This window comes from Zalophus californianus, chromosome 16 (genome assembly GCF_009762305.2).
Source record: "Zalophus californianus isolate mZalCal1 chromosome 16, mZalCal1.pri.v2, whole genome shotgun sequence".
NCBI classification, from domain to species: Eukaryota; Metazoa; Chordata; class Mammalia; order Carnivora; family Otariidae; genus Zalophus; species Zalophus californianus.
Genome location: NC_045610.1, coordinates 20,084,105 through 20,104,846, shown reverse-complemented (window position 1 = coordinate 20,104,846; position 20,742 = coordinate 20,084,105). Strand labels below are relative to the sequence as shown.

The following is a 20,742-nucleotide window of genomic DNA, read 5'->3' as shown; positions in this document are numbered from 1 at the left end:
TTTAAGATTTTATTTATTTATTTATTTATTTATTTATTTATTTATTTATTTATTTGACACAGAGAGAAAGAGCACAAGCAGGGGGGTAGGGACAAGTAGACTCCCCACGGAGCGGGTAGCCTGATGCTGGGCTCGATTCCAGGACCCTGGGATCATGACCTGAGCCGAAGACAGACGCCTAACCAACTGAGCCAGCCAGGTGCCCCATCCCATGAGTAATTCTTATGAACACTCAGGACTCCATACATCTCCACTGCCTCCTGGACAATATCTACAAAGACACTGCCACCTCATAAAAACACAGGCCCACCACCTTTCCCTTCAAAAGCCACCTCCCTCCTGACTTCCTTATTTTTCCACAAAACTAGCTAAAATCTCCCCACCTTCCAGAAAGAATCCTTTCCACTCTCCTTGCATCTTCCAGGTTCAATTCCTTACGGTTGCCTATCCCTTGGAAAGATACACTAGTTTCCTGACTCTCCTTGCTTCCCTGGCTCTTCACCTCCAATCCAGCCTCACACTTTTTTTTAATAAAAGTTTTTATTTATTTATTTATTTATTTATTTATTTGAGAGAGAGAGAGCCCAAGAGGGGGTAGGGTCAGAGGGAGAAGCAGACCCCCCGCTGAGCAGGGAGCCCGATGTGGGACTCGATCCCTGCACTCCGGGATCATGACCTGAGCCGAAGGCAGTCGCTTAACCAACTGAGCCACCCAGGCACCCCCAGCCTCACACTTTTATATATGGACAATTTTCTAGTAACAAACCTCTGGTCTGACCCTATTCAACTAACCTCATTATGCATTCGGGGCCCAACCAAATGTTGTGCCAGCCTCATCTCCTCCCCACCCCCCGCCACCCCCGACCCCTATCCCTTCCAAATGGAATGCTGCTCCGACTTTCCAGGCTCAGTGGCAAAGCCACCTCCTCCTACTTCGCCCTCCCCTGAACCCCTGCCTCTCCCGGTTACCTCATTCGCCTAGTAATAGGGTTATTTGTGTACCCGTCTATGCTCCCCACCAGACTCCGCTCCTTGCCCCCCAGGCAGGGCCACAACAGGACCTTATCAGTCCATGGGCCTGGAATAAACCCAGGGAGGCTCCCTGAAGGAGGAGCCTTGCACCTACAGTCCACCCAGGGGCTCGGGATCCGGGGACACCGCCTGGGCGGAAGTCCGCCCGGAGGCCGGCAGCGCAGGAGTGGCTCACGCACTGCTTAGCGGGACACACCTCCGGCCGGCCCCGGAACGCCACTCGGCCGGAACCTTTCCGCCGCCAGGCGGGGCACTTTGAGGCGAAGCACGTCCGGGCCGGAAGTGGAGGAAGATTGGACTGTGGGAACCAAGTCCTTTGCGTGGGACAATGAGCGCCTGTAGTCTCCTCGTGGCGGGAGGTAGGGTACCTGGAATACTGGGTTAATTTCCCACTTGTCCTTAGCCTCTGGTCCTGGAGTACTTTCTCCCGCAGGTCCCATGTCTAGCTGTCCGTCTTGGAGTCCCAGCTGAGCTGACGGGGCGCCTCGGAGCGACTGTGCTTCCCGGGCGAGGGGTCCGCGAGCGGCCCCTTCCCCGACAGTGTGGCGGGCGGAGGGTTGAGATGCTAACAGCCGTTTGCTCACCTCTGGCTGTGGTATTTTCCTGTGGCTGCAGTGTCCGAGTGACTTCCCATTGGTTTTGCAGAATTGTTTCTTACGTGGTGTTTTGTTTTTCTGCTTGCGGAAACAGTCATAGTAGAAATCTGGAAAAGTGTACCGGTGAAAATAAAAACCGCCCCTTACATCTACCACTCAGCCAAAACATGTCTTATAAATGTATACAATTTAATTTTATTTGGTTCCACCGCGTAAGACACAGCGAGAGAGGGAACACAAGCAGGGGCAGAGGGAGAGGGAGAAGCAGGCTCCCAGCTGAGCAGGGCTCGATTCCAGGACCCTGGGATCATGACCTTGAGCCGAAGGCAACGCTTAACCATTTGAGCCACCCAGGCGCCCCTAGTGAAAATATTCTTAACAAGAGCTATTAATTACAGAAAGATCCCTCTAAAGTTAAAAATGTCAAAAACATTAAGCAGTTGAAATCATTGTTTTAAATACATGTTTTCTTATGGGCATAAAATATCTAGGTAGTAAAACTTAGGACTTATCCACAAAAAATAGAAGACATCTCTTGTGAGTATGGTATACTAGTTCTAAGATTATGGGAAAGTCTCTGTCCTTTTGCGAAGGCTCTGGTCCAGCCACAACTAATACTAAAAAGAAGTAGGACATTCCAGCTTACATTTTGCTAAATTTTCCTTTTAGGAAGGTGGCGATGTTTCCCTGTTCCATTAAGGTCATCCTTGTTCCAGGTGCTACATAATTCCTGCTGTCGGAAAAAATCCACTGCACCTAAGAAGATTATTCCCAATACTGCTATTTGTGATGAAAATACAAAGGAGCCTGGAAACGCACTTGACAAGCTCTTCTCTTCAGAGCAGCAGGCTTCCATCTTGCATGTGTTGAATACGGCGTCTAATAAAGAACTTGAAACCTTCAGATTGCTTCGTGGAAGAAAATCTGTCAATATTATAGAGCACAGAGAGAAGTTTGGGCCATTTCAGAATTTGGAGAGTTTAATGAATGTGCCCTTGTTCCAGTACAAAACTACCATTCAAATTTGTAACTCCATCCTTTGTCCAGAGACTGGAGGGAAAAAAAGAAAGTTCCAGGACAACCGGCTCTTGAGAAAGCTCATCAAACCGGAAATAGAAAGAGGGAGACTGAAGGTATACTGTTTTTCTTAATGTCCGTTATACTACTCCCTACATATTGAGAACCCACTTTGCAAAGCACTATTTTGGGCAGCAGGACAGCTTATAGTTTAGCTGGTATGTGATCAGCACGGAAGAGTGAGATGGAGAGAGAGGAAGTGGGTAGGGAACCGTGGGCTGTACCTGTGGCGCAAAAGTTGACCAAAACCTGGATCTCAGAGAGGGAGAATGAGGCTCGTTGGAGGAGGCGGGCTTTCTAGGAAGAAAGAACAGTTGTAGAGAAATAGGTCTGTGCGAGGTTTATATAAGAGGAATTGAGGAGCTATCTGACCGTGTTTTGAGGGGTTATATTGAGAGTAATGAGAAATTAAGATGCAGAGAGGGTTATGGCCTCTCTGCATCTTAGGGAGTGACTTCAGAACGTTATGTTGGTCTTTTCAGTAGGATTTAAAGTTATTTTCTGTCCCTCCCCTTTACCCCCTTTTAAAAGGCATTCTATAAGCAAATCCTTTTCAGTGTTGTCTTAAAAAACAAATATTAGAATTACTTGGCACATCAAACGTTAAACCTTGGAGTAGGCGCTTAGGTCCTTTGTAGCAATACATGATAAAATATTCTCATTGAGTACCAATAGTAAGCACACTTTCTGGACCAGTAGTTCTCAGTTTTGGGAGAATTATGGATACTTTCTGAAAACCTGATGACAGCTAAGGACCCTCTTTTCAAGAAAAACAACCAAAAAAAAAAGCGCATTTACATAGAATATTGCATACACTTTCAGAGGACTTGTAAGTTTCATGAAGTCCATTCAGGGACTATGGACAGAACTCCTGCAGTTGATCTGGAAAATATTTGAACCAAAGTTTTCAAGGTTTGGATTTCCCTTCAGAGTTTTGGCTACAAATACTATTTATACTCTTATAGTGGAATTGCAATCTTATTTAGAGGGATAGGTTCTAAAGTCATTTTGTATGGGATGAGAAAAATTGTACTGACTTCCAAATACAGTATTATTTTTTTTTCCTCAAAAGAAAAAAAAATCATTTTGTATGGAGAAAATCATGCAGTAGTCCTTGAAAAAAATCTGTTGCCCAGGAAGTACTGTGTGCAACCTGGCTCAGTAATTCTTATGTACACTAAAGCTTGAGAATCGTTGAGCTTAAGAATCAAAAGGAGGTCTGTATTTGGGGCGCCTGGGTGGCTCAGTCATTAAGCGTCTGCCTTCGGTTCAGGTCATGATCCCAGGGTCCTGGGATCAAGTCCCACATCGGGCTCCTTGCTCAGTGAAGAGCCTGCTTCTCCCTTTCCCTCTGCTGCTCCCCCTGCTTGTGTTCTCTCTCTCTCTCTGACAAATAAATAAAAATCTTAAAAAAAAAAAGTGCTTTCTCTATAACCTGACTGCTACTGGTTATCTTTTAATAATTATTCCTGAGGGGGGCGCCTGGGTGGCTCAGTCAGTTGTGACTGCCTTCGGCTGTCATGATCCCAGAGTCCTGGGATCAGGCCCCACATCAGGCTCCTTGCTCAGCGGGGAGCCTGCTTCTTCCTCTCCCTCTGCCCCCCACTCATGCTATTTCAAATAAATAAATAATCTTTAGGGCGCCTGGGTGGCTCAGTTGGTTGAGCAACTGCCTTCGGCTCAGGTCATGATCCTGGAGTCCCGGGACTGAGTCCCGCGTCGGGCTCCCTGCTCAGCAGGGAGTCTGCTTCGCCTTCTGACCGTCTTCCCTCTCGTGCTCTCTATCTCTCATTCTCTCTCAATAAATAAAATCTTAAAAAAAAATAAGTAATCTTTAAAAAAATAATTACGGGGCACCTGGGTGGCTCAGTCGTTAAGCGTCTGCCTTTGGCTCAGGTCGTGATCCCAGGGTCCTGGGATTGAGCCCTGCATTGGGCTCCCTGCTCAGTGGGAAGCCTGCTTCTCCCTCTCCCACTCCCCCTGCTTGTGTTCCTGCTCTCGCTGTGTCTCTCCCTGTCAAATAAATAAATAAAATCTAAAAAATAAAAATAAAAATTATTCCTGCATTTCTTTAACAATTCTCAGTTCATAAAATGGAAGTGTATTTCTTTGTTTTATTTTTATTATTTTTTAAAGATTTTATTTATATGAGAGAGAGCGAGCATGAGAGGGGGGAGGGTCAGAGGGAGAAGCAGACTCCCCGCTGAGCAGGGAGCCCGATGCAGGACTCGATCCCAGGACTCCAGGATCATGACCTGAGCCAAAGGCAGTCGCTTAACCAACTCAGCCACCCAGGTGCCCCTATTTCTTTGTTTTAAAGATTTATTTATTTTTGAGAGAAAGAGCTCGGGGTAGGGGCAGAAGGAGAGAAAGTTTTAAGTAGACTCCACAGTGAGCTCCACAGGGAGCCCAACATGGGGCTTGATCTCATGACTCCGAGATCACGACGTGAGCTGAAACCAGGATGCTCAACCAACTGAACCACCCAGGCACCCCAGTATATTTCTATCACATAAACTGATTTGGCATTCTGAGTTTATAGCTTAAATTTTGTATCTGTTAAAATGTTTATACTTGTAATTAAACCAGCCTTTTTGTTGTAGGCAGTTAATAGTATCGTATCCATCGTTTTTGGAACTCGAAGAATTGCCTGGGCTCACATGGATCGTAAATTGGCGGTGCTGGACTGGCAGCAGAATGAGTGTTGCCAGTTGATGAAAGGAACATACTTATCATCTGTCTATTTACAAGAGGTAAAGCAACTGCACCTCCAAATTCCTACCTGCTAGAACTCCTTGTGTTGTTTAATCTTCTAGTCCTAAAGGGAATGTAATACAATACTACAGATGGATTTTCTTTGGGTGCTTATTACTCACACATTCCTTTTTTTTTTTTTTTTAAGATTTTATTTATTTGAGAGAGAATGAGAGAGAACATGAGAGGGGGGAGGGTCAGAGGGAGAAGCAGACTCCCCGCTGAGCAGGGAGCCCGATGTGGGACTCGATCTCGGGACTCCAGGATCATGACCTGCGCCGAAGACAGGACACGAGAGAGCACAAGCAGAGGGAGTGGCAGCAGAGGGAGAAGCAGCTCCCCTCCGAGCAGCGAGCCCAATGTGGGGCTTGATCCCAGGCCCCTGGGTTCATGACTGAGCTGAAGGCAGGTGCTTAACTGACTGAGCCACCCAGGTGCCCCTACTCACCCATTCCTATCATGTTTTCCATCACCTATGATTTTTAAAAATTGAATCTTTCTTCACTTATTTATTTTTTAAAAGATTTATTTTGAGAGAGTGAGAATGAGAGAGAGAGAGTACATGAGATGGGGGAGGGTTAGAGGGAGAAGCAGGCTCCTCGCCGAGCAGGGAGCCCGATGCGGGACTCAGTCCCGGGACTCCAGGATCATGACCTGAGCCGAAGGCAGTTGCTTAACCAACTGAGCCACCCAGGCACCCTGAATCTTTCTTCATTTAGTTCATGAAATACCTTAACGTATCAAAGGCAGATACTGAGAAAATTGGTGGTAAAGGACATTATTCTAAATGTTACAGAACTTCATCACTATATTTATAAAGCTTATTTTTCATTTTTTTGTAGAAGTTTTTATTTATTTATTTATTCATTTGAGAGAGAAAGCATGAGCAGTGGGGGAGAGGCAGAGAGGGAAGCAGGCTCCCCGCTGAGAAGGGAGTCCGATACGGGGCTCGAGCCCAGGACCCTGGGATCAAGACTTGAGCTGAAGGCAGATGCTCAACCATCTGAGCTATCCCAGTGCCCCTTATTTATTTGAGAGAGAGCGAGTGAACATAGGGGGAGAGGGAGAGAATCCTCAAGCAGACTCCCTGCTGAGCACAGAGCCGGACATGGGGCTTGATTCCAGGATCCTGAGATCATGACATGAGCTGAAGTCAAGAGTCAGGCATTTAACTGATTGAGCCACCCCCAGGTACCCCTAAGCTTATTTTTCAAAATGCTTCACTTACTGTCTCATTTGAGTCTTCAAAACCTTGTGAGATGGGTAATAATTACCATCCTGATTACACATACAAAAACTGGTATAATCAAGCATCTGACAGGATTAGTCAGTTGCAGATTGTAGGCTAGGTATTCTTTTTTTTTTTAAAGTAGCCATTGTGGAGCCCAACACAGGGCTTGAACTCAAAACTGAGGTCAAGACTTGAGCTGAGATGGAGTTAGGCACTCAACCAACTGAGCTATAGGCGCCCCTGACTGTAGGCTGGGTGTTCTAACCCTTATGCTCTACCCTAGATATTTTTAAAAGGTTAACGAACGTTTTAAGTTGTCTAATCTTAAAGTCAGTATAGATTTTAGAGATTATGAAGCCCATTTTCGAGATGAAGAAACTAGTACTTGGGGGGACTAAATGATCTGCCTTAGCTCAGCTTATTCCTGATAGAACCATGAGCAGAACTTGGCTCCTGACTCCTCTGTAAAATGCTGATTTTTCAGTTACTTCAAAACTGTCAGTAGCAGTATAAGGTAAGTTATATATTTTAAAAAAATAAAAATGGGAGAGGGGACCCAAACAAAACTTAATGAATTATTTTTGTTCACTTATTTTTTCTTTCTGTTTTTTAAAGATTTCTTCAGTCATTTCAAAGATGCCTAAAGCTGACTTCTATGTTCTGGAAAAAATTGGGCTTTCGATTCAGAACTCATCTCGGTTTCCTGTAGTGTTACATTTTCATATCATGGAAGCCATGCTGTATGCCTTATTAAACACCACCTTTGCCCAGGATGGCCAGCATCGGGTGCTGAGCATGAATCGAAATGGAGTGGGGAAGCACTTTGAACTGATGATTGGGGACACGCGGACTAGTGGAAAAGAACTGGTGAAGCAGTTCCTCTCAGAGTCTGTTCTGAAGGAAGAGCCTCGGGTAGTCTTCCCCACAGAGAAGGTCGTCCATTACAGACAGATGTTTTCATCTACTGAACAACAGAGAGCAGAAGAGTTATATGATTCATTATTACAAGCTGTTGCCTTCTATGAATTAGCAGTTTTTGACACTGAACCTTAAAATGCTTAGGTTAATATAAAGAGCTCTAAGGTTATATTAATTTATATTTATTAGCCCTAAAGCTGTAAAGCCAACTGTTTTTAACATCCATGTTTATGGAGAAGAAAACATGTTTGTATTTAAAGTCAGACTTTCCGCTGTTGAATCGTTCACACAGTAATAAGCGAAATCAATAAATATCTTAGGAGATTCTGTGCCTTTTGGGTTTAAGTGTTAAACAGTAAGATGCCCCCTAAACAGCCAAAACAAGAAACAAAGTTAGCTTCCCTGAAAAGCAAATTCCATCCTATACTAATGATTTGCATCCTTCTAATAGAGAGTAATGATTTTTCTCGGTGGTACTCATCATGGGAATAATGCTAAATATAACTGAAAACACAACTTATGAAACCCTCTTAATTCTGTAAGTAGCATGTGGTTTGATGTATTGCTCCCAAAAGGGGACTATCATCAACTTAGTCTATCAGCCCAGAACAAAGAAGCTTTCATTTCTTTTTTCACTTTGAAATATTTTACTTGGACAGATCATCTTTTTTAAAAAAGATTTATTTGAGAGAGAGAATAAGTATGCGGGGGGGGAGGGACAGAGGGAGAGGGGAGAATCCCGAGCAGACTCCACTGTGAGTACAGAGTCCGATGCAGGGCTTCACCCCAGGACCCTGAGATCATGACCTGAGAGCCAAAACCAAGAGTCAGGCCCTTAACCGACTACACCACCCTGATGCCCCTAGACAGACCATCTTTTGAGAAAAGTAGCACATAATTTTTTCACATCTCACATTTTCCAGTATTACATTTGCATTAGTTCAGGCCCTCATCATATCTTACCAGTGCTGAACCCAAAACTTTGATGTCAAAGCATTACGTCTTTCCTTTAGAGTGAAATATGCTTGTTGGAAAAACATTCAAATATGTAAAATAAGTAGAAGTCCTCTCTTCCAGAACCTCCCAACTCCCTAGGGAATCTGGGATGCAGGCTAGACTTACTGCCATTCACTTGTAAATCTCTACATTTACATATATGATTGTACACAAACATCTCCACCTTCCATATGTTGTAGGTATCCCAAACTATCCATCTCAAATAATCTTTCCTTCAAATCACCTCCTTTGTCATTGTTCTATACTTTGGTAAATAGCTTCACCAACCATCCAGTTGTTCATGCCAGATATGTGCATTATACCTCCCACATATTTCTGGAAATAGCTTTCAGTGAAAACGTGTTCATTTTAGACATTTATAGGATAAGATGCTAAGTACTGAGAAGGCCATCAGAATTTGCTTACTTTATGTCAAAAGTGAATCTAAATCTTACAGGAATTTATCACCTTTAAGAATTCATAATTTTGGGGTGCCTGGGTGGTGCACTCAGTTAAACATCTGACTCTTGGTTTCAGCTCATGATCTTGTGATCTCAGGGTCGTGAGATTGAGCCCCACTTTGGGCTCTGCACTCTGGCTCAGGGTGGAGTCTAGGTCCTTGAGATTCTCTCTCCCTCTCCTTGCCCTTCCTGCTTGTGCTCGCTCTCTCTCTCTCTAAAATAAATCTTTGGGGCACCTGGGTGGCTCAGGTGGTTAAGCGTCTGCCTTTGGCTCAAGTCATGATCCTGGGATGGAGTCCCACTTGGGCTCCCTACTCAGCTGGGAGCCTGCTTCTCCCTCTCCCTCTGCTGATGCCCCTGCTCATGTTCTCTTTCTGTCAAATAAATCTTAAAAAAAAAAAAAAATTATTTCCCCCCCCAATAATGCTAAGCCTAAAAGAAAATCTGAAATATGTCCCTATTAGGGAAGAAAATATCCCCATTGTTTCTTGATTTTTGATCTTACTAAATAAAATCCTAAAGTTATTTTTTTATTTTAAAGATTTTATTTATTTATTTGAGAGATACAGCGAGAGAGGGAGAAGCGGGCCTCCGCTGAGCAGGGGAGCCCGATGCGGGGCTCGATCCCAGGACCCTGGGATCATGACCCGAGCTGAAGGCAGACGCTTGACAACTGAGCCACCCAGGCACCCCAATTCTAAAGTTATTTTACTTTGATTATTACCAGAATTTTCTAATAAGACCAAATTAACAGGTAAGTGCTCTACAAATAGTGAACGCTAGGTATGCAATAGAAGAAAATCCATATACTTAAAAAAAAAAAAAAACCCACAGAACTTCAGATCTATTCTTTTGTACAAGGATGAAACCTGTAAGATAGAGCCTATATCCAAACCTATAAAATATCCATATTTACCCAGATGGTTACATCTGGACCACCTATTTTAAACATTGCATTAAGTCTTTTAGCTTTAACCTTTAATTAAGTCAATATACTATCAACGAAAAAGCAGACTGAACAAATAAGAGGTAAAAACATATCTTCATACATATTTGTAAAGAGGTATACATCAATATTTTCCATCTCTACAAAATTAGGATCCTTACCTTTGAGGTAAATATATAATTCACCAGATAATGTAACTGAATTCTAGGCTAATACATAATATAAACACTTGAAATAGGAAACTATTTTCAGATATTCCTGATTATATGGTTGCAAAAATGATTTTAAGTGAAATGTAGGATTTTAAAATCTTGTAATTAAAAATACATACTTTCTCCAAAAACAACCTTAAGTGGAAATGACTATGATGTAGGAAGTCCATAGTAGAATCCTCTGTTACAATTTTAATGAATAGCAGTTTGTCCAAAATAGATATATTAACATCATTAATATCTTTATGAAATAAAACATCGCTGATATAAAAATACAAGAAAAATGTACAAGGCAAATGATGTGAGTTGGCAAAATATACAAGCAGTCACATATGAATGGTTGCTAAAAAAGATTTATGAAAAAGAATTCATAATTTTGTTTTCACTTTGTCAACATTTCAATGATTCAATGGCAATATACGCTGGAGGAATACACTAAAAATAAATTTATCGGGAAGATGGTACTTTTTGTAAAATGAAATATAATTTCTTCCCTAGGAAGTTCTTCTGTATTACATAATTTTGTATTGTGTTAACTAGATTACCACCTAGATGATTCATAAATACAACTTGACAGAGTACGGATGGTTGGGTTGGAGAGAGGTGGATTAAAGGTAACAGGAAAGAGAAAAATTATGGATTAATTTAACAGTGAAACATCTTTAGAAATATAGTGAATTCTACCTTCTAGAAACAGCTTGCTCACATGCAATAATACAACAAAGCTAAGTCAAATAATACAAAAAAATTCAGAAAAAAAAATACCACATCATAAATACAGTAACTCAATTTTTTTCATTTTAAATATTTGCACACTATTAAAAAAATACAAAGTCTCTTTTAAATGTACATTAAGAGAAAAAAATTCTTCCATGAAAATCAGTATAAAAATGTATCTTGAGGAACACATAATAATCTGTACAAGGCATTGTTAATGTGAAATATTAAGGGAAGCCAGCTGCCAAAGTGTTCACAGTCTCTTTCGAAATGTTAAGATGAATACCTTCAAGATAGTGTAGGAACCTGTCAAAATTACAAGGAAAAATTCAGTTTAACCATCAGATGAGGATATTTATTAATCTTGAAATAGCTATCTACAATGTTATAGAGGCTTTACCTTCTTTTACTTTTTCCTTGTTCTTTTAGCTTCTCAGTCCTACAAATGTTCCGAAGAGTTGGCAAGTACTCAATTATACTAGCTTGTTTGTTCCCCAGGTTCAGAAGGGCTCGGCTAGAAAATACACTTTTAATGACTGCTATCCTCTTCCAGGCACTGCTGTAAATGAAAAGTAATGCATTACTTTTGATTTTTACTGCCCAAGAAAAATGCAACAATCCCCAACACAACCAGCTTCTGGTTTCTGCTTCTCCTTGCTTCTGGTCTAGACTAGATTAACTGGATTCCAGGTTGACTTCCTGTATTACTTTCAACACATCACTCCCATCTAGAAAAAATCTTTAATGGCTACCCGCTATCTGCCCCAGCAAACCCAAACCCCATTCCCTGTCATTCAAGTCTCCTAATCTCTCTCATTTTTCTTCCCAGCAATCAGGCTGGTCTCCCTGGTCTTATTAGAAGCTACATTATTAATATTGAGGGTTTACCATGATCAATAAAGCCCAGCATTTCAAATTTAGTAAAAAGAAACTAATCATTTCTTTTATCATTTATTACTGAAAAATCAAAAGTAAAAGGAAGACTTACTCTAAATTAGTTGCTGACTGACTAAAGTATATATTGCTGCGCTTCTGTGAAACATAAAGAGTAAGCTCTTTCGTTGGATCTCTTCCCAATTTCTTGCAAGAATTCAAGGTTTCCAGTGCCTTTGAAATAGTAGACGAACATTTAGTAAAGCTGAGAGCTTCTACAGCTGCCTTTAATTCTCCAGAGCTCTGAGAAGTCCATCCATCACTGGCCTCCAGACTAAACTCATCACAAAGTCCGCTTTTCACATTTGTCCAACTGAAGTCATTTTGACCAAATTCCTTTTGTTCTCCTACGTCAGTTAAAAGTGCATCTAAGAAGGACATGTTATCCATGAACTCAGTGAGAGAATTTAAACAGTGAGAAACAAGGGCAGAACATTTCTTTTCTGCTGGTGTTTTAGGAGGACAAGGAATAGATTCCATGTTAGACTCTAAACATTTGTTCAGTTTCTTTGTCTCTGGATTCCTTTCTTTGTCTCTGGCTTTGCTTTCTTCTGAATTTGAGGAGGAAGATGCAGGGGAAAGGCTAAGAAATTCATTAGAGAAGTCCAATTCAGTGTCAAATAAGTCACTATCATCTAGAGTTACCATCTTTTTCTTTTGTTTCTTTTTTTGTGGCTTTTTCAATGGCTTCTCTCCTTCAGAATGTTTCCTAGCAAGACATTTCATATTTTTTGTTGCTGCACCGGTGTCCACACTTACTGATGCACCACAAAAGTTTTCTGTTTCTGGAATGATCCTAACAGGTAGTGGTAGAATGAACTCAAGATTACTATATAAGAAATCTACATTCTGCATTCGGAATTCTGTAAGAAGCTGGATGAACTGATGCCATTCTTCCTTTGTTCTGACTTTGTGCTGAAAAACAATTTTGAGTGAAGTGTTAGAACACAGTCTGAACACTTTTCTACCTATATGAATACAGTGCCATCCTTAGTCTATCTGAAAAGTAATGAGTCACTACCCTCTCATAATTTTATTAATCTGTACTCCCTAAATTCATCAAAATGGTTCTGAGTCTGAAAAATAAACTTAGACTATTAATATTTGAAGAATTAAATTTTCTAATAGTTTATACCCCAATTCAATAGTGAGAAGCTCATTTGTTTAAAAACTACTTTTCTGAAATTGTCTTTTTGATCTGAAATCTTTCTAAATTCTAGTCTAAATCCTATAATATATGTTTATTTGTTTGCACCATTTGTCAAAGTAGTACAGTATGCTAAAATCAGAAATCTAAAGCCTATAAAAATTACAGGCAAATTTAAGTTAACCTTAAGATTCAAAAGATGGGAGTGTTAGGAATTGAAAAGGAATATGTATTTGATATCCCACACTAGATACTGAAAATACCTTTAGAAATGAAAATAAATCTTCAGATGGGGAAAAAATGTTCTTAAGGCCAAACAAGGTCTCAACACAGCCAGTGTCACATTTGGGAAGGTCTATAGGACTCCTTTTAGTATTTTTAGGTTTATTTTTGGAATCAGGGCCATCTTCAGAGCAAACAAGTTGAATGTTTCTGCTATTTCCTCCTACAAAATTAATAAAAGAAAATCTTAGCCATCTATATTTTTAATAAACTGTAGCAAACAATTATTTAAAATCTAAGATCCTTTGGCATCTTTTGGACCTATACTCCCATTTTGTTCTTCTCCACATATGTATTTAACTCATAAAAATTACAATACAAACATTATTTTTAGCATACAGGGGGTAAGAGGGTTGGTGGTGGGCTTATAAAACAATCCAAAAGAAAAAAGTGCAAAGGACTATGAACAGACAAGTCACAGAAGAAAAGCAAATATCTAATAAACTCATAAAAAGATGTGCGATTTCACTAGTGATCATGGAAATGAAAATTAAAAGAAGATACCATTCGCTTTTCACCTTTTAAATTGGCAAAAGTAAAACAACTGGTAACCTAGTTTTCTCAGAGGCATACATTTAAAAAGCCATCATACACTATTCATGGGAACATAAATCAGAACAATCATCTTTGGGAAAGAAGCCTGACAATACCTATCGGAATGTAATGTATTCTCTAGCCTTTGGCCAGCAACAATACTAGAATTCTTTCCAGCAGCAGTACTCACAGATATGCTCAATGATATGTGTATTGATATTCAATGCATAGTTTAATGACAAAATGAAGAAAACCTCAATTTCCTCTAATAAGTAATGGTTAATTATGTTACATTCATTCCCTATTATGGAATAGCATGCAGCTGTGAAAAATAGAGGGCTAGAATTGCACGTACTAACAATACATTCTCAAGTAAAAAAGAGCAAATTGATTAACAATATATATAGTATTGGTTAATTTTGCTAAATAAGTAGGTAGCAATATTTGTATATGCATAGATAAAGCTCTCACAGTGGCTAACTTTAAGAAGTGCTGAAAATCTTTTACTTTTTATTTTATATACTTCTGCAGTGTTTGAATTTCCAATGAATACGTATCTGTGTTTTTTAAGAAAGAAAGAAAATGCATATAAAATCTTCAAGAAAAGAAATAATGCTATACTTATTATCTTTTAAAGTTTCTGGTGTAGCATTTTATATCCAATAGTATGGCAATAGTTACTAATTTGTTTTTTATAAAAGGCTATTTTCCATGTCATATTTATCATATTTACTTCTAAGAAACAGTTAAAGATATAAGCTCACAATGAATTAAATATATATGTTTGCTACTTTGAAAAAGAAAAATATATTAAAATTTTGAATGATCAAAGAAAAAAAAACTTGACAGGGGATTAATATTACAGAACTTCACCTTGGTTTTATTTAAATATTTGTGTATTTCCCAGAGCAGGATCTGTAACTACAGAACTGTGACTATGGAGCATGAAAACCACAAACTATGAACTTCTTCAGGGAAGGAACCATGTCTTATTCATGTAAACACAGGACCTGGCATGGAGAAAGTCCTCAATAAATGTCTGTGACTTCAATTAGGTAACAATGACTGAAGATCAATAAGAAATAAAACATTTCTGAAATGATAAAGCTCTTATGAAAAATAGAATTATAGACTATTGAAGAAGCTAAAAGAGAACTTACAGTCATATAAAAATAATTTATATATATATGGAAAAATCACCAGTGTTTTTTAATAGGTAAAAAAAGGAAGCTAGTTGCTAAATAATATCATCCTATTTGTTTATAAGAAACTATGATTACAGGGCAACTGTGTGGCTCAGTCAGTTAAGCATCCGACTCTTGATGGTTAGAGTCGAGCCCCGTGTCGGGCTCCAGGCTCAGCACAGAGTCTGCTTGAGATTCTCTCTCCCTCTCCCTCTGCCCCTCCCGCTTGTACACATGCTCATTCTCTAAAATAAATAAAATCTTAAAAAATAAAAAAGAAACTATGCTAATAAATTTATAAGTAACAATTTGTTCTGTGTGCAGTTTAACTCTATTTACCCACATTTAATATTTATAAAATTTTCACCAACACAGTTGACATATGTATGTTTATACATATGTTTATGCTCAAAATTTTTAAAATCTTTCAGACATTTTGGTATAGCATGTACTTTAACAAAGGGTCCCACTGTAGAAATTTCTTTTATAACAGATCAACTTACGACAAAGGGATAATGGCCTTTCTTCTAAAAATCCACCTCCACTTCTAATCCAGAATTGTAAGTAAAGGATACTTTTTCTGATATCACAAGTATTTGCAGTTAACAATGTTACAAAGTCTTTCACATCAGTTCTAAAGTTCTCAGCCAAGCAGATCATCTGTAGGTAGCTGGCAACATTTAGCTGAGAAAAAGAGAAAGAGAGAAAGAAAAAAGAAACATGGTGAATTGCAGAGTTAACAGAAATACATCAGTAGTACACATCTAAAAGTAGGACAAATTTCACTAAAATTCACACTATCTTAGCTCTTGAGAATGAAACTGATCTAGAAAAATATAATAAAGGAATATACTTCCAAATTAAAAATATTTTACATATATTTATTTTAGTAACTGTATACAATCTAAAACAGCAATGAAACTTTTATGGGAGATTTTCCATGAACCCTGAAGGCAATTTTATTAAACCTTGAGACATTCCCTTAAGATTAAATAATGGTATAACTTGATGGGATACTTCACAGCCGTTAAAACTATAAATATGAATACTATAATACTGATAGTTTTTAAATATCAAGAGCTAGAAAATTGTATCAATGCATGCACAAATGCATAAATGTAAACAAACAAGAAACATTAGGGAAAAAAATGAAAAACAAAAAAAACCCATGTGATTTTTTTTTTTTAAAGACTATTTATTTGAGAGAAAGAGAGTAGAGCACACACGAGCAGGGGGGAGGGGTAGGGAGAGAGAGGGAGAAGCAGACTCTCCGCTGAGCAGGGAGCGCATTGAGGGACTTGATCCTAGGGTCGTGGGATCATGACCTGAGCCAAAGGCAGACACTTAACCGACTGAACCACCCAGGCGATCCCAGATTTTTCATTTTATTTAGTGTTCCATCAATATTGCTATAATATTTTTTGTAAAACAACAAAACATATATTATTCTCTTCCCACTGTTTATGGAAAGCTTTTTACCTTGAAAAGCTAAAACAAATAAAATTGTATTTGCATCTTGCAGATTTTACAAGACCACTAGCATTTTTACCTTAAACAAGACAATTAAAAAAAAGATTTCTCCTATTAAATCTTTGACCTCTGGGGTGCCTGGGTGGCTAAGATGGTTGAGCGTCTGCCTTCGGCCCAGTCATGATCTCAGGGTCCTGGGATCGAGCCCCGCATCAGGCTACCTGCTTGGCAGGGAGCCTGCTTCTCCCTCTCCCTCTACTGTTCCCCCTGCTTGTGCTCTCTTGATCTCTCTGTCAAATAAATAAATAAAATCTTTAAAAAAATAAAAAATAAATCTTTGACCTCATTCTATGCACATACATTACTCCTGCATACTTCTGGGACTTCTGCTTCCCATGAACTAAGAATTCTGCTTTCAATAATGAAGTACCTACTATCAGACAAATCTTGCCATCAGTAATAACGATAAACTCAATAAATCAGCTAAAATATAAAAAACAAACTATTTGATAAGAATAAACTATAAAAAAAAAAAACACTATTTGAAGGCATAAGAGAGTAACCAAAAGCAGAAGATAACTGAAGGGAAAATCAACACTTAGAAGAAAATGGCCCTGGGTGAATTCCCACCTGCCCCCCACCTCTAAATTGATTTCTGACTTAGGACAGGATGCCGCAGTGGTGGCTAAACTCAGACAGAAACTCAAAGTGTTACTGGCTTGAACAAGAGGACAGAGTTTGGGATGCTGGCAATAGCTGGAAAGTGAGAGGGGAAGTCTATGAAAGTAGGGAAAAAAATTCTTTTTTTTTTTTAGGATTTTATTTATTCATTTGAAAGAGAGAGAGTGAGGAGACAGAGAGCAAGCAGAAGCAGGGGGAATGGCAGGCAGGGGAGAAGCAGGCTCCTTGTTGAGCAGAGAGCCCAACATGGGACTCGATCCCAGGACCCTGAGATCATGACCCGAGCTGAAGGCATCTAGCTCCCCAACCGACTGAGCCACCCAGGCGTCCAGGAAACAAATTCTAGCTAAAGAAGAATGCAAACCCCTGGTTGATGCCTGAACTTCACATGTGTGGGTCTGTCTCAAAGCTGCCCAGCTAAAACTAAAAGAACTGAACAGAAACTTTAGCTGCTACATACTACAGGAGGATATTTATTCAGAGGAACAGAACCAAATCCAGAGTATCTACAACATAATAGCAAAGTACAGGATAAAACTCTAAAACTACTACACACACAAAGAAACAGAAAAAAATCACATGAAAATGGGAGACAAATCATAAGAGACTTTTTTTTTTTTTTAACCATAAGAGACTCAATCTCAGGAAACAAACTGAGGGTTGCTGGAGTGGTGGGGGTGGGAGGGATGGGGTGGATGGGTGATAGACACTGGGGAGGGTGTGTGCTATGGTGAGTGCTGTGTATTGTGTAAGACTGATATATCACAGACTTGTACCCCTGAAAAATAATACGTTATATGTTAATTAAAAAAAAGTGACGAAGATATTCGAATTAGCAGAATTTTTTTTTTAAGATTTTATTTATTTATTTGACAGAGAGAGAGAGACAGCGAGAGAGGGAATATAAGCAGGGGGAGTGGGAGAGGGAGAAGCAGGCCTCCCGCGGAGCAGGGAGCCCGATGCAGGGCTCAATCCCAGGACCCTGAGATCATGGCCTGAGCCGAAGGCAGACGCTTAACAACTGAGTCACGCAGGTGACCCAGAATTAGCAGAATTTTAAAACAGCTAGTAAAACTATGCTTAAAGAACACATGCTCATAATGAACAAATAAGAAAGCCCAGCAGAAAAACAGAAGCCATAAAAAGCAAACAGAAATTATAAAACTAAAAACCATAATATCAGAATAAAAATTTTACTAGATGGGCCTCATAGAAGAATGGAGGTGGCAGAAAAAAAGTGGCAGTAAATTTGATGATTAATCAATACAAATGATCAAATCAAAAGTATAAACAGAAAAGTTAGGGGGGAGGAGAACAGCATGCCTCAGCGACATGGGAAACAATGTAAAATGTCTAACATACTTATAAATTCCCAAAAGGTAAAGAGAAAATGGGCATAAAATAAATTTGAAAAAATAAGTTTAAAAGTGTCCCTCATTGGAGGAATGACATATATTTATGTAGATATCCAACAACCAGAAGCAGGACAGATGTGAAGAAAAATAACACCTAGGCATACCACAGGCAATTACTGAAAACTAAAGTTAGGGACGCCTTGGTGGCTCAGCTGGTTAGCGCCTGCCTTCGGCTCACGTCATGATCCCAGGGTCCTGGGATTGAGCCCTGCATCGGGCTCCCTGCTCAGTGGGATGACCGCTTCTTCCTCTACCCCTCCCCCCCACTTGTGCTCTGTCTCTCATGCTATCTCAAATAAATAAAATCTTTTAAAAAAAATGAAAGAAAAGAAAACTAAAGTTAAAGAGAATATCTTGAAGGTATCGGGAAAATAATGACATACTACACAGAAGGCAAAAAAAGAAAAGGTGACTTATAATCAGAAATACCAGGGCCCAAAAGAAAATGGAATGACATCTTTAAAGTACTGATACAGGGGCGCCTGGCTGGTTCAGTTGGTAGAGCATGCGACTTTTGATCTCTGGGTGGTGAGTTCAAACCCCATGCTGGGTGTGGAGCCTACTTACAAAAAGAAGTACTGATGGAAAAACTGAGAACCCAGATTTCTATGCTAAGGGAAAAGACTCTTTGAGAATGAAGTAAAAATAAAGACACTTTCTTTTTTTTTTTTTTTAAAGATTTTATTTATTTATTTGAGAGAGAGAGAATGAGAGATAGAAAGCACAAGAGGGAAGAGGGTCAGAGGGAGAAGCAGACTCCCCGCTGAGCAGGGAGCCCAATGTGGGACTCGATCCCGGGACTCCAGGATCATGACCTGAGCCGAAGGCAGTCGCTTAACCAACTGAGCCACCCAGGCGCCCCAAAATAAAGACATTTTCAAGTAAACGAAACCTAATATAATCCACTGCCAGCAAACTAGCTCTATAAAAATTGTTAATGAAATTCTTCAGGCTGAAGAGAAACAAAATCAAAGAAAAAGTCACATCTTCAGGAAGGAATGAAGTATATTAGAAATTATAAGTATATAGGTAAACATAAAAGTCAACTTTTTATTTTCCTAATTTCTTTCAAAGATACATGGCTGGCTAAAGCAAAAAAGCAGAGCATTATATTGGGGAGTTTATAATGTGTAAATGTAAAACATTTGAAAACTAAAGCATACAAGAGAGAGGGATGGTAAATGGACTGATATCTTCGCAAGGTTCTTAGATTCTCTATAAATTAGTATAATACTAACACTAAATACACTATGAAAAACTGGGGCGCCTGGATGGCTCAGTTGGTTGGGCTTCTACCTTTGGCTTGGGTCATGATTTTGGGGGCTTGGGATCGAGGGCTCCCTGCTCAGCAGGGAGTCTGCTTCTACCTCTGCCTCCCACCCCCCGCACTTGTGTGCACTCTCTCTCTCTCTCTCTCAAATAAAATCTTAAAAAAATATACACTATGAAAAACTAAGAATGCGTATTATTTCTAAAGAAACTACTAAAATCTATGTCCTAATCCATTTCAAACGGCCTGGAAACCACCCACTAACATCCTTCATAAACGCAGACACGAAAGTCCATAACAGTATATGAGCAAATCAAATCCAGAACTACAAAAAGACATAACACATCATGACCATATTATCTTAAGAATGCAAGACTGAGGGGCGCCTGGGTGGCTCAGTCGTTAAATGCTGCCTTTGGCTCAGGCCATGATCCCAGGGTTCTGGGATCGAGCCCCGCATCGGGCTCCCTGCTCGGCAGGAAGCCTGCTTCTCCCTCTCCCACTCACCCTGCTTGTGTTCCCTCTCTCGCTGTGTTTCTATTATCTGTTAAATAAATAAATAAAATCTTAAAAAAAAAAAAGAATGCAAGACTGATCTGATATTAAAAAAACAACTAACATCATTCGCCATATTAATAGAATTAAAAGGATAAACCATATGATTGCCTCAAAAGATTGAAAGTATCTGACAAAACTTAACACTATTCACAATAAAAACACAGCTGATGAAGAGCATCTGTGAAAATATATGGCTAATATCACACTTAATGGTAAAAGAATGCCTACTTTAGCCCCAAATTCAGAAACAAGGCAGAGATATTCACTCTTAACTCCCATTCAACAGTGTACGGAAGATACACTGGCACTATCACAAGATACCACCTTT

General features: G+C 39.6%; 2 protein-coding genes across 4 annotated transcripts in view; one reads left to right on the top strand and one right to left on the bottom strand.

The window, feature by feature from the left end:
* Nucleotides 1–1,297: 1,297 nt before the first annotated feature.
* TEFM (transcription elongation factor, mitochondrial) lies at nt 1,298–7,939 on the top strand. Its single transcript, XM_027626148.2, has 4 exons — nt 1,298–1,391; nt 2,298–2,761; nt 5,309–5,458; nt 7,306–7,939. The coding sequence occupies exons 1-4, from the start codon at nt 1,361–1,363 to the stop codon at nt 7,741–7,743; spliced, it is 1,083 nt and encodes a 360-aa protein (XP_027481949.1). The 5' UTR covers nt 1,298–1,360; the 3' UTR covers nt 7,744–7,939.
* A 1,844-nt stretch (nt 7,940–9,783) lies between these two features.
* ATAD5 (ATPase family AAA domain containing 5) overlaps nt 9,784–20,742 on the bottom strand; it is a 48,268-nt gene continuing 37,309 nt past the window's right edge. For 2 of the 3 annotated variants that reach the window (XM_027567653.2, XM_027567655.2), the window contains 5 exons: nt 15,524–15,704; nt 13,284–13,465; nt 11,929–12,788; nt 11,341–11,499; nt 9,784–11,246 (listed from right to left, as the gene is read on the bottom strand). In XM_027567653.2, coding sequence (XP_027423454.1) covers nt 11,168–11,246; nt 11,341–11,499; nt 11,929–12,788; nt 13,284–13,465; nt 15,524–15,704 — 1,461 coding nt within the window. In that variant the 3' untranslated portion in view covers nt 9,784–11,167. The remainder of the gene's footprint in view (nt 11,247–11,340; nt 11,500–11,928; nt 12,789–13,283; nt 13,466–15,523; nt 15,705–20,742) is intronic. The other variant, XM_027567654.2, reaches the window with a different exon arrangement.

Excerpts from the sequence above, each read along its gene's own strand:
- TEFM (XM_027626148.2), top strand. The coding sequence starts at position 1,361 with ATGAGCGCCTGTAGTCTCCTCGTGGCGGGAG. Across the intron at positions 1,392-2,297 it reads TAGTCTCCTCGTGGCGGGAG|GAAGGTGGCGATGTTTCCCT; the intron begins GTAGGGTACCTG and ends TTTTCCTTTTAG. Across the intron at positions 2,762-5,308 it reads TAGAAAGAGGGAGACTGAAG|GCAGTTAATAGTATCGTATC; the intron begins GTATACTGTTTT and ends TTTTTGTTGTAG.